The sequence below is a fragment of the Macrobrachium nipponense genome, chromosome 36 (assembly GCF_015104395.2).
Source record: "Macrobrachium nipponense isolate FS-2020 chromosome 36, ASM1510439v2, whole genome shotgun sequence".
In the NCBI taxonomy this organism is placed as follows: Eukaryota; Metazoa; Arthropoda; class Malacostraca; order Decapoda; family Palaemonidae; genus Macrobrachium; species Macrobrachium nipponense.
This window is the reverse complement of record NC_087220.1, coordinates 61,651,465-61,664,021: the sequence shown is the minus strand read 5'-3', so window position 1 is coordinate 61,664,021 and position 12,557 is coordinate 61,651,465. Positions and strand designations below refer to the sequence as shown.

At 37.4% G+C, this 12,557-nt stretch overlaps 2 protein-coding genes across 2 annotated transcripts in view; one reads left to right on the top strand and one right to left on the bottom strand.

The window, feature by feature from the left end:
* LOC135203767 (eukaryotic translation initiation factor 2 subunit 3-like) overlaps positions 1–11,273 on the top strand; it is a 24,429-nt gene extending 13,156 nt beyond the window's left edge. The window contains exons 2-10 of the mRNA XM_064233728.1: positions 3,792–3,966; positions 4,486–4,609; positions 5,532–5,641; positions 6,013–6,171; positions 6,879–7,108; positions 7,719–7,866; positions 9,007–9,176; positions 9,477–9,649; positions 9,944–11,273. Coding sequence (XP_064089798.1) covers positions 3,792–3,966; positions 4,486–4,609; positions 5,532–5,641; positions 6,013–6,171; positions 6,879–7,108; positions 7,719–7,866; positions 9,007–9,176; positions 9,477–9,649; positions 9,944–9,995 — 1,341 coding nt within the window. The 3' untranslated portion in view covers positions 9,996–11,273. The remainder of the gene's footprint in view (positions 1–3,791; positions 3,967–4,485; positions 4,610–5,531; positions 5,642–6,012; positions 6,172–6,878; positions 7,109–7,718; positions 7,867–9,006; positions 9,177–9,476; positions 9,650–9,943) is intronic.
* LOC135203469 (protein O-linked-mannose beta-1,2-N-acetylglucosaminyltransferase 1-like) overlaps positions 1–12,557 on the bottom strand; it is a 38,471-nt gene that overhangs the window by 17,823 nt on the left and 8,091 nt on the right. The window contains exon 2 of the mRNA XM_064233193.1: positions 3,156–3,264. The gene's annotated coding sequence lies outside the window, so the exon portion shown is untranslated. The remainder of the gene's footprint in view (positions 1–3,155; positions 3,265–12,557) is intronic.

Here is a 12,557-nt window from a genome sequence, read left to right as displayed (position 1 = left end):
AAGAAGACAAGTGAATTTTTTGTGCATTGGAATTTTGCATCAGATTCTCTGGAGACTCGGCTATGGGTTCTTGCCAGCATAGTATTTCTGGTAAAAGAACTAAAACCCTCTATTCCTGACTCAACGCTTTCAGATAGAGGTTTCGTTGTCCAGCCAGGGTACTTACGTTTTCATCTACAGAAGAAGTAATGGTTTAAACGTTTGCCTACAGTCTTTGGGATGCGATGAGGGCTCGAAATGCTTCCCAGAAGGTATTCAGAGGGATGCCAATCAAATAAAGAGCTGGAAATCAGGAGTCCTTCCCAATTTCAGCTTGGAGTCTCCTTCGACTTCCAGCTCCTTCCCTTCCTTCGGACAAGGATAGGGAAGATTCTGCAACGAGGAACCTCATCAACATGTAAGAAGAGATCTCGTTAGCAACGGAAGTACTCAAGAAGGATCCTCCTCGGAGGAAAAGACTTATCTCTCGTACTGTTAGATATCCTATCGTCTAATGGATGTAGCTGACTAAATCTCGTCATGGGTATGAGTAACTGGAAAGGAAGTTTTCCTTACAATCAATAGTCCCTTCCGGTGGACTTAAACAGAATGAGAATTGGATTAACACGGACAACTTCATCCACAAGACGCCTTTCTAGGAGCCTTCTAAGATCGAAGATTCAAACAGGCGCAAGGAGCCTGCCAAAATAAGATATCATTCGATAGCCGTTTCGTTCCCTGTCCAACTGGACGGTGGTTCGATCCCATGGGGGCTCGAAATTATTATTATCAATTAAAAATTCCCCATCGGTACATATATATGAAAGTATATCTATTCCGAGGGAATGAATTAGATATTAAAGGTTATTTGTCGTTCGAATTATTTATATGAATCACGGTGATGTGATAAAGCATACATATACAACTTTCAGGCTCCAAGCGCCTACCAAGCTTGGGGCAGGCACAAGAAACAGGCTCCAGGCGCCAGGAGCCATAAGCCTTGAGAAACTAGAACATCTCATGCTTTCCTACATAGAGCGGCGAAGTCACTCAGTCCCTCACAGATTAGAAGTCCTTCTCATTCAGAAGAAAGGGAGGGCTACAGAAGAATTATCCGATAAAAAGGATCAATCTCTTTCTGAGCTACTCAAATTAGAGTAAATTTCAGAAGACGAGGCTCCAACAATGGAAGGACTGTCGAATTGTAAGATTCTTTCAGCACCTCTTCTTATTCTATATGGAGATTCTCTGACCCCGGCTGCGAGAAACTAGCCTTAGAAAGGCTCCAAGGCGCCACCCAGGAGCCAGCAGGAGCCAGCCAGGTGCCAGGCACCAACCAGGCTCCAGGATCTCCAGATTTTTCGTGTTTGGAGATAGAATTCACCAAGAGTCTCCTCTTTGAGGATTGTCACAAGATCAGTTGTTTCCTGACAGGGACACAAGTTGTCGCACAGGCGGCCGTTGCCCGTGTCAGGATGGAACTTCGTCTCTGTCAGGATGTTTTGATTTGGAGAGACGTTTTTTGCAGGATCAGCCTTCACCTGCCAGGTACTCAAGATGTCGCACATGCGAACGTAACCTTGTCAGGATGGGGCTGTTACTGCTTAAAGCCCTTCATCTTGCGAAGAGAGGTGCTCTCCTCAGGCCAGCAAGTGGGGAGGAGCCAGCCAGGCGCCAAAAAGAGCCAGTCTGGAGCCAGGCGTGAAGCTTCTTCCAGGCGCAAGGCGCCAGCCAGGCTTCATCCAGAAGAGATCCATTTCAAAGATAGCCCTGGTCTTCTTTGAAACAAGTGTGATCGCTAAGCACCTCATGAGTAACTTGATGATTCCTTCAAACAGCTGAGAATTAAAAGCGCATGAAGTGCGAGCTTTTATGAATTCTTGTTCTTTCCTAACAATATGTCATGAGGACATATTAGCTGTCACTTACGGGAGATGCAACTCTGTGTTGACTTCCCATTACACAAAGGAGGTCAAGTTGACCTACGAGAGATCCTTCTCTTGGTTATACGTGTCTACGGATACGTTGCTGGGATAGGGAGCAGACACTGATCCTTAACTAGTGAGTTAATTTTCATTTTTAACAGTGTTTTTTCTTTGGGTTGTTTGAAAGGAGTTTGGGGATAACTTTTTTCAAATTAAGCACAAACCCTCGTGTTAGGATCGGGATCGGTGTTGTGCTCCTTAATTATGCCACTAGGCATAGGTGTATTGTCATGTAAGTGGATAAGACCCCATTGACAAAAGACCATTAGATTCTGTCGAGTAAGTGGATAAGACCCCATTGACAGATCTACAAGAACTCTTAGCCATAGGTCACATCCTCGCTGAGGCTCTTGAGACGAAGCAGACTCCTAGCAATAGCTAGGAAGTCAACCCTTCGTCTAAACACATAGGAACCAAGGTTTTATTTATTTATTACCTACAACGTAGGTTGTTTACCGGTCTATTCAGTAATTAGCTGTCTCTTACCCTCCTCCAATGGTGTGAATCAGCTATGTATATATCTGACAGGTAAGTTGAATGTATAAAAATGATATTGTTATGATACAATAAAGTTTTATACATACTTACCTGGCAGATATATACGTACAATTAATCGCCCACCCAACCTCCCCTCAGGAGACAAGTGGAAGAGAAAATCTGATAGAAAACGGGAATGGTTCCTATTCCTGCCACCCAGCGGCAGGCAGGTAGATCACCTGACCCTTCTGTAGCGCGTGCCGCGAAATTCGAACTTCTGTCGGGAAGACGGAGTCTATAGCTATGTATATATCTGCCAGGTATGTATAAAACTTTATTGTATCATAACAATATCATTTTCCTATAGTATTGGGTTGCTTATTAAGAATTTACCATTATTTTTTGGGGCTGCACTGTAATTAACCCCCAGGGGCCAGTATTAAACACGGCAAAATACATTTGACGGCCCAATCCCTAGTGGGTGTCGTATTCATGGGAACAATCCTTGCAGTCCATGCGGAGTTATTCCCTAGAATTACCAGGAAAAGTTTTATCCCATTGATACAGAATGCTTGAGGGTCGTAATTTCCTTTAAAACCATTGTTGTGAGGTGATACAGCATTACTCCTTTCAGAGGGATGCGTAGATTGTGTGAAGTTAATACTGCACATCACGTCCCAAAACTCAGCCTGAAGAAATCAATATTGTACTCACCTGTTGAGTAAAATTTAGCCAATGAATATGTTGCTGCCCTTTTTGGTGGTTATGAAAACATTAGGAGCAGCACAACCATAAAGTCATTCTTCAGATGACATTGGTTAATCTGTAAAGAGAAAGAGGTTATGTAAAAACAATAGTGAGAAGGCAAAAATTCATGATATATGCATAAAATCTGTGATTCTGTGTGGGGCAAAGACTTGACACTAACAAAGAAAATGGAATGCTTCTAGAAAAAGCTGAGATTCATGGCTAGAGTGCATCTAAACTTTTATCACTAATGATACATTAGCTTCAAAATACACATATATTTAGAGGGTTTTTAGATTTAATGACAAAAAGGAGCAGTTCTTTAAAGAAATGGGTGGATATCCACCAATTAGAAAGCCCTGGGATGTACGTAATTGGGTGAAAAAATATGTGGATGAGAACTTAATATGGCAATTTTGCAGAGTACACATGATATAATAAATTGGAGAGAAATCAGAAAATTCTTTGTCTACAGTTTTATTGCATTCTCCCTGTTGATTTCAGCTTCTGTAGTTGTCCAGCTTCTCATTTTATCTTGCTCCATATAGAGTAATGCCCCCAAAACACTTACTACTTTGTTCTCATTAATTTTATCGTTCGCAGGATATAACCAAGTTGACGGCCCTATCGCCCGAAGTCATCAGTAGGCAAGCTACTATTAACATTGGTACCATCGGTCATGTAGCCCATGGAAAGTCCACAGTTGTCAAAGCCATATCAGGTGTACAAACTGTCAGGTTTAAGAATGAATTAGAAAGAAATATCACAATCAAGTTAGGTAAGTAAAGTAGTAATGTTGCTTGACATTACAGACAATGCAACAAAATGGTTTTATCATGTTATTAATGGGTGAACTTTTGCTTTACCCAGGGAAATTAATGGTACGCTTCATGAGATTATTGTCTCGGTGCTGTTAAATTCATTCATGATGCATGTTCTGAGTTGCTGTAAACTACTTTGTTAAAAATTTGGATTTCAGTCATACCAGTTGTGGTTACACTGTGAAGCTTTTTTTTTGCACAGACCTTTTCAAACCTGTGTATTCCTACATAATATGGTATCTTTATCTGCTCTGACCTTTTCAAACTTGTGTATTCCTACATAATATGGTATCTTATGCTTCATGACTTCATTAGATAAAATGAGTCTACCAGAGGTTGTCAGTTGCTTCATTTGCAGTCCCTTAACCTGACCAGTTCAGAGTGTTATTCAGATTCTCTTGTCACAGCTAAGGTAACAAGACAAAAAATCTAAACACTTCCACAGCAGATCATTATAAGAATCTATTTTCTTCCAGGTTATGCAAATGCCAAAATCTACAAGTGTGATAACCCAAAATGCCCACGGCCTGCTTGTTTCATTTCTGCGAGCTCAAACAAAGAGGATTCCTTCAACTGTGCCAGATCAAATTGTCAAGGAAGGTGAGTGAGTTGAATGAAAATTTTGTAGGTTGACAAAAGGGCTCTTGTGCTTGAGATACTACAAGAAATAGAGTAGTATGATTCCTACAATTTATGAACATGGCACCTGGTGCTTTTAATAGCAACCTGTACAGAAAAAGTTAGCAAGGTAGTAAAATACATGTATTAATGTAGGGGTTCCAGTTGAATTACTCCTCCTCCTTCAATTTACCGTCCCTGTAGGGGGCAGTTATCAGTGCACCACTGATAGGCATTACTTAAGGTTCTTTGCAGCGCCCTTTCGGCCCCTAGCTGGAACCACTTGCATTCCTTTTACTGTACCTCCGTTCATATTCTCTTTCTTTCATCTTACTGCCCACCCCCTCCTAACAATTGTTTCATAGTGCAACTACTTTGAGGTTTTCCTCCTGTAACACCTTTCAATCCTTTTACTGTCTATTTCCTTTTCAGCGCTTAATGCTTAGTTGCTTCAGTGCTTGGCATACCATAAATATATATAAATCAACATTCAAATTTGCTGCAAGTAGTGTTTTACATTACATTTGCTGTGCCCTTCACATGGGTGCTATAATCAAAAAGTTTGTTTGGAAAGGAAGCTTTAATTCGGAATAATGATAGAAAGTTATAGAAAGTCAAGTTTAAATGCACAGGTAGTACATGTCTTAATCAGCAAATCACAGATTACAATGCTGTTTCTATGGTGCATCATATATGTAGAGAAGGGAATTTGAGGTAAGAAGCTAGGCCTCTGTTAAACTTAGCATCAGTATCGGGAAGACCTTTCCACGAGTATTTTAGTCAAAGGAATAAAGACCAAGAAGCTATGGAGAATTAGCAATATTATGGACAATTTCAGGGTCTTTTCTCCTGGAATACTGTACTAGAAAACTTGTCATTCACATGAGCAAATATCTGTTCACAGGTTCCGCATAGTCAGACATGTATCCTTTGTTGACTGTCCAGGTCACGATATTTTGATGGCAACTATGTTGAACGGCGCTGCTGTTATGGATGCTGCACTCCTCTTAATTGGTAAGTTTGGAAATGTTGAGTTTTACTCATCTTGATTTAAGTGAAGTCTGTGAGACCTTAAGATAGGAGTTAAATTGTTTTGACAAAGAATATGTTCTTTTTCATATGGGTTTTCTTTGATTGGTGTAGACTATAATTGTTTCACAAGTTTCAGGTTTAAGTAGTGTACTTATTTGATTATACAAATACCTCGGTTATAATGCAAGATCTTTCTTTTCTGATACTGAATCAGTTTTGAAGTCATGGTAATAAATTTTTTATAAGGTTATGGTGTAAAAAAAAGATATAGTGGTATATCTTTCAACAATTTATACCAACACTAATTTGAATCAAATGTTTTTTTTCAATTGACACATGATTCATCCTTACAGCTGCTAATGAAACCTGTCCCCAGCCTCAGACATCTGAACATTTGGCCGCCATTGAAATTATGAAACTCAAACACATTTTAATTCTACAAAACAAGATTGACCTGTGCAGGGAATCCCAGCTACGAGAACAGTACGACCAGATTTTAAGGTTTATTCAAGGTAAGGAGTTAATGTAGCTTTTTTCCTTACATTCTTTTTTTTTTTACATGCCAAACGAAAAGTGAAGATTAACTACCACATCATGTCTTGTTATCACTCTGGACATTGAAAATATAAGGCTTAACTTTAGAAGAGGATTTGATATAGATTATCCATCTTCTCTGGGATTACTGCATACATTATACCTCGACCAGCATTCTGCAGGGACCATTAAAAGTAGTTTGTGGATTCCTTACGACTCTCAGTGGCATTGCATTTTTGTCTTTTACTATTATTTTAGGTTTCTTTTGTACCTTGTCAAGTTCATATTATTATGAAGTATTAAGCCAGTATGTAATGTATTAAATTGTAGCGTACTGTAATTTTGTATTATATATGAAGGAAACCTCATGTCAGTGTTACAATTTGCTTAATAAGTCGTATTTCAGTTTTGTTGTGTTGTAAAGTATTCAGGACGTGACCATCACGAGTAAAATTCAAGTGTCCCACTGAAGTACATACTAGTACTAATTGGGATCCCTTTGTTGCTAGTAACATATTAAATAAACAAATTTATTCCATTATATTTGTTACATTGCTGCTGGATTAAATTTCTATTGGTGTTATGTTTTAGTACACATATTTACATTTTAAGCATCACTTGCCAACAGAGCTGTTGGAGTTGAATATGATTGCTGCCATTTACAGGCTTTCATTTTAAATAACAGGTACAGTCGCAGAAGGAGCGCCAGTCATACCCATATCCGCACAGCTCAAGTTGAACATAGACGTCGTATGTGAATACATCATGAAAAAGATTCCTATTCCTGACCGTGATTTCTTGGCAACCCCACGGCTGATTGTCATTAGATCCTTCGATGTCAACAAACCAGGCTGTGAAGTAGAGGATTTGAAGGGTGGTGTAGCTGGTGGATCAATTCTAAGAGGAGTTCTTAAGGTAAAATGGTTGATGATTGCATCTTATAAATTTGATTACATCTTATAAATTATACCCATAAAATGACAGACAGTATATGAACATTTCCGAGTCATTGCAAGTCATTGCCAACCCCACACATTATCCTGGTTTGAAGACATTTATGCTTGAAACTGTGATTAGAAGATTGCTGTTTAAAAATTTGGTTAGTTATGGTTGTGTCTTCAAGTGTTAACAAAACTGTTTTCTCATCAAACTACTTATTGATTCAATGTATCGTTAATTGCCATCAATAGCATCTGTAATATACATCAGATTTTCCCTTCAAGGGTTTTATAAAAATGAAACTGTTTCATGCTAATATTCATGTTGAGGCATTTCTACAGTAGGTGTTCCCATTCATTTTGGCCAATTTTTATTCAGCTATCAATAACTTCAATTATGTTTTACTTCTGAATTAAAAAGATATCTGTTTTATCCAACCATTTTGGAGGTTGAAAATGGCCCTACAATCTTGTGGATATCTTTATACAAGTGGTGTAATTTCTTGAGATATGAGATATTTATATATATCAGATACAGGCCACAAGTCATCATTCAGAACAATTAGCTTAAATGATTGTACTTACAGGTTGGTCAAGAGATTGAAGTTCGACCTGGAATCATCTCCCGCGATCCCGAATCAGGAAGAGTGGTTTGTAAACCAATTCGATCAAGAATAATATCGTTATACACAGAATCTAATGAACTTCAGTTTGCTGTTCCTGGTGGATTAATTGGTAAGTAGTTGGTATGACTTGGTATGAGTCCTTTTTTTTTTAACCAAGTCTTTTTTTTCTTTTTTTTTATGTTAATTTTGTTTTAATTTACCAGTGAGAATACTTGAATCATAATTTAAGCTTAAGACGAGTAGATTCATCACTACTGTTGTTACCCATAATTGTTAGTTTATTTAAGATGAAATAGATTACAATTAATTGTACTGCTGCTGTTGTTGAAAGGAAGCCATTTTATGATAATGGTTTGTTTAACTTGAGCAATTATGACATAGCTTGGCATTTGACATAGCATTAAAAATCTTCCATACAGCTCGTACAGGTCATAAATTGCTTTTGAGTTATTAAAGTCAACAATGCTGAACCACTTCCAACTTTTCTCCACTCTTGCCTCAAAGTCCTAATTATTGTGTCTTCCTAGTGGACTTATACCAATATGTATGGAGGTTTTGTCAAATACCATTGAATAACTTATTCCCAAGCATTACTTATACCCTTGAACATCAACACACAGCAGACTATACATTTTGTTCCGTCACTCCTTTGTCCTGCACCAAGAGACAAAAACTAAAACTCAAGTGCACAGAATCAGCGATATTAACTTCATACTTGTAAAAGCACCACTAGATGCTGCAAATAAGGTCAGACAATTACTAGGCATGGGGAGTTCATACTCCCAATCACAAAGAATAGAGAAAACAGTATGGATGAAAAAGAAGTGACTTGGAATGTGCAAACGCTAGTATGGCTGGGAAAATAAAGGCCAATAGTAGGTCAGACTGAGTCACACCACGTGAGCCAGGTAGTGTTAGGTTTTTGTTTTTTCAGAGATGATTCAAGAACAGCTGAAGCTAGGGAAGCGTAGATTACCCCTATGTAATTTGGTATATGTTGAAGCTTAACACTACAAAATTCACACTAATGTCTGAAAAACACTTCATTTTTAGGATTTACAGCAATTTTATATATAAACAAATTATATCAGTCCTCAGTTCAGCTTTTTCATAAATGACTAATATTAAGAACAAACCCTTCATGCTAACTGCTGGGTTAAGGTTGAGTTGAATGGTTTGGTTGAATCATTTAATAATAATGTCACTTTTATGTTTATTTTCATTTTGCCCAAATGTCATTTTTCAATAGGTGTAGGCACAAAGATTGACCCGACACTTTGCCGTGCTGATCGTATGGTTGGTCAAGTTTTGGGTGCTGTGGGCTCACTTCCAGAAATCTTCACTGAGCTTGAGATTTCCTACTTCCTCCTCAGGCGTTTGCTTGGTGTTCGCACAGAAGGCGATAAAAAAGGAGCGAAGGTAAAAGCCTTTCTTCTTCCTTTTGACAGATGCCATAAGATTCTTTATATTTTATTTTTGCTTGTGCACTTTACATAATGTAAATCATTGATGCCTTGCAGTTCATTCCACATGTCTTGACATATTTTGAGTCATGTCATCCATAATACTAGATGATGATAATCTAAACCATGAAACATTTCATATATTTTCTGTAAAATGGTTTTAGCTCAGTAACTGTTGGTTACTTTTAAATTTTTATACATTTTACCAAAATGAATCATCCAGTGGTTTTTTTATAACCTTGGATTACCATTGTAGGTTCAAAAACTAGCCAAGAATGAAATGCTGATGGTCAACATAGGCTCTCTATCCACTGGTGGAAGAGTATTGGCTGTCAAAGCTGATTTGGCGAAGATCACTCTCACTAACCCAGTGTGTACTGAAGAAGGTGAAAAGATTGCACTTTCTAGGAGAATTGATAAACATTGGAGGTAAGTGCACCCATATTCACTGAGGATTATTTCCTTAATTAATATAGACAGACTGTTAAAGATTTATGTACTTTTTAAGTCCTCTGTATTAAATGTTTGTGTATGGAGTGTATTTTAGATATGAGGACATTTGTTTATGCAATCTGAGTTTTAAAAATTTGACCAGTTTTTTTATGAGATGAAGTATTGTTACATTAGATTTTGGAAAGTTTTTCAGAGTATGAATTCCTATTTGATATTTCTGCATCTTCATATTATGAAATCTTGTTCTGACACAATTTTACTCATTTACAGGTTAATTGGTTGGGGACAGATAAGACGAGGAGTTACTATTAATCCGGAATAAGAGTAATTAATACATAGCAAGGAATAAATTCATAGGTGTTTAATTTTTAAATTCAGCTGTTAAAATAGAGAAAGTCAAATTTTATTTATTATTTCGATCTGGTAACCATAAATTTTGTTTAAGGTTATCGACTCTTTATCTAAAATCTATTTTTTCCCCTTCCCTAAGAACTTGGTCTTGGTGACGTTTACTGGTTTGTGGTGATCACTTCTGTTGCTTTTTCTGTTTCGTAATAGTATGTGTGTACATAATTATATATCTCAGTGGGATGACCTTGGAGGCAAGGTGGAGATAAGTGTAATTTGGGCTGTTGCAATTAGATGAAATTATTTCACAGGCCTAGAGGTGACTCCTCATCCAAAGTAGGTTTCATTCAAGAGATATTTCAAGATGTTTAAACTCCAGATATATATATGTGCGATTTATAAAGTAGCCACGATATAAGTTGGTACATTGACTAATATGTTTATGTAGCCTGTATGTGCTTTATTTAGATTGGAGGTTGTATCATTTTAAGTTATGTGAACTTTGCCATTTAATCTCTACTTCTTACACAATACTTTGGATTGCTTGAAAATTTACCATGTAAAAAATTATCTCCTTAACAGATTATGAGTAATTTTGAAATGCTACCAAAAAAGCTTTTCTTTCATGTACTAGGATGCTTATTTGAAGGTGACATTTATGTACTGTAACTTAATTGAGAGCTGATATTCTTGCAAATTATTTTACTCCTCATATAAGGATTGAAATGTCTTGCTAAGCTACCTCAAGTATGGAAGAAAATCAAAAATGGTTTTATAATAGAGGAATCACTTCTGAGCCTGTGATTAAAATAACGTTATCAAGTCTCAATATAACGGCTTATTTCTGTAGTGTGGACGGAAGCATCAATGCTGTTTTTATCTTAACCAGTTACATTGTTTCCATTCTTGAAGATTTCTTGATTTCTATCAAGTTTCACTCAAAATTTCTTACTTTGTACATCATCTGTAATTTAAATCATTTCACCCAGATATGTGACAAACCAGTATTGGATAACAAGTTTCATCATAATACTATTATGACTAAAATTGCTCTGTGGATATTCAGCTTTTCCTGAAATATATGTTTGTTCATTTGTTGCAAGTGAGATAAAGTTGATCTGTTAAATTCTTGTTGGTTGCTGATTAAGTTTTTAGGTATGAAAGAGAGAAGGGGGGGAGGGGTTTTGACATGGCTGTTTCATTATGCATATGTCTGTAAGATTTCTAATAAAAATTTTACAAGGATTTATAATACATATCTTATTGAAGCCTTTGCCAGCCAGTAAAGTTTTACCGAACCCATCCTTGATTCTGACACCCAAAAGGGTTTTATTTTAACCTGGGATGTACTATCCGCCTTTGCAGTGTGTTTAGTACAAGCCCATTAGGGATGACCGTAAAAATGTAAACAAAATACTGTAAATATCATAAAGATAATGACTCCTAGGAAATAATAGTCCTAGATAAAGACCCCAAAACTTAGCTGAGGGTCACAATCTAGAAAAAGCGCCTCAGCGGCATGGTTATGGTATGGTATTAGCGTCCCACCTCGGTGGTCGCGGGTTTGATTCTCAGCCATTCCATTGAGGAGTGAGAGAGATGTATTTCTGGTGATAGAAGTTCACTCTCGACGTGGTTCGGAAGTCACGTTAAAGCCGTTGGTCCCGTTGCTGAATAACCACTGGTTCCATGCAACGTAAAAGCACCATACAACAACAACTTCTATCTAGAAAAGATCCATTTCTTTGTAATTTCCAGTGAATATTCTTGAAGGAAGAGTGAGTACCCTGCTGCTCTTACTGTGCATTCAGAGTAATCTGACTGCCAACTGAAGGACTGGTGTGTTTTGAAGGCCATGATAAGCCTTCTAACACGAACCCTTTTTAACGAGGACACCAATTACTGAGTATCTTGTCTTTGACATACTTTATTAGTCTGTTAACAGAAAAATTGTCCCTTATATGAGAATGTGATCACCTCATAGTTTCATGATATGGAAGAAAATTAGGTCGAAGAAGGAAGAAACCAAAAGAAGAGTCTGTGAAGCACACCAAGTCTTGTAGAATATTTGTTACGGTGTTCCTTGTACATAACATTAAGCATTACTTTTTGAGTCTCTAGCATTCTTTCAGCCGCAGCTGCATTGGTTCCACCATTTCACTTTCAATTTGTGGTCTCTGGTATCTTCTCGCCTACCTATTCAACTTAAAAATTTGTCCTGCTCCAGTTTTCTCTGATTTTCACCCCTCTGGGCACTCAGTGTTTTGACTTGTTGGTCTAGTTAAAATATCCATTAACAATAATCTTTGGATATTTGGAGGGAGGGTTTCAGGCACATAAGTCACGCTGAAATGGAGAATTTTGATTTCAAGGATTAAAACCTGAAGAAAAAAAGTGGTTATATCATTCAATTGCAAAATAAGGTCTCTGCACTTATAATGCTTAGTGTAAACTGTAGATTTTTTTGCTAGATTTGCTCTAGGGAGACCTCTCTAGATAGTGTACACAGAAACGAGAGCACTCTAGCTATAGTTAC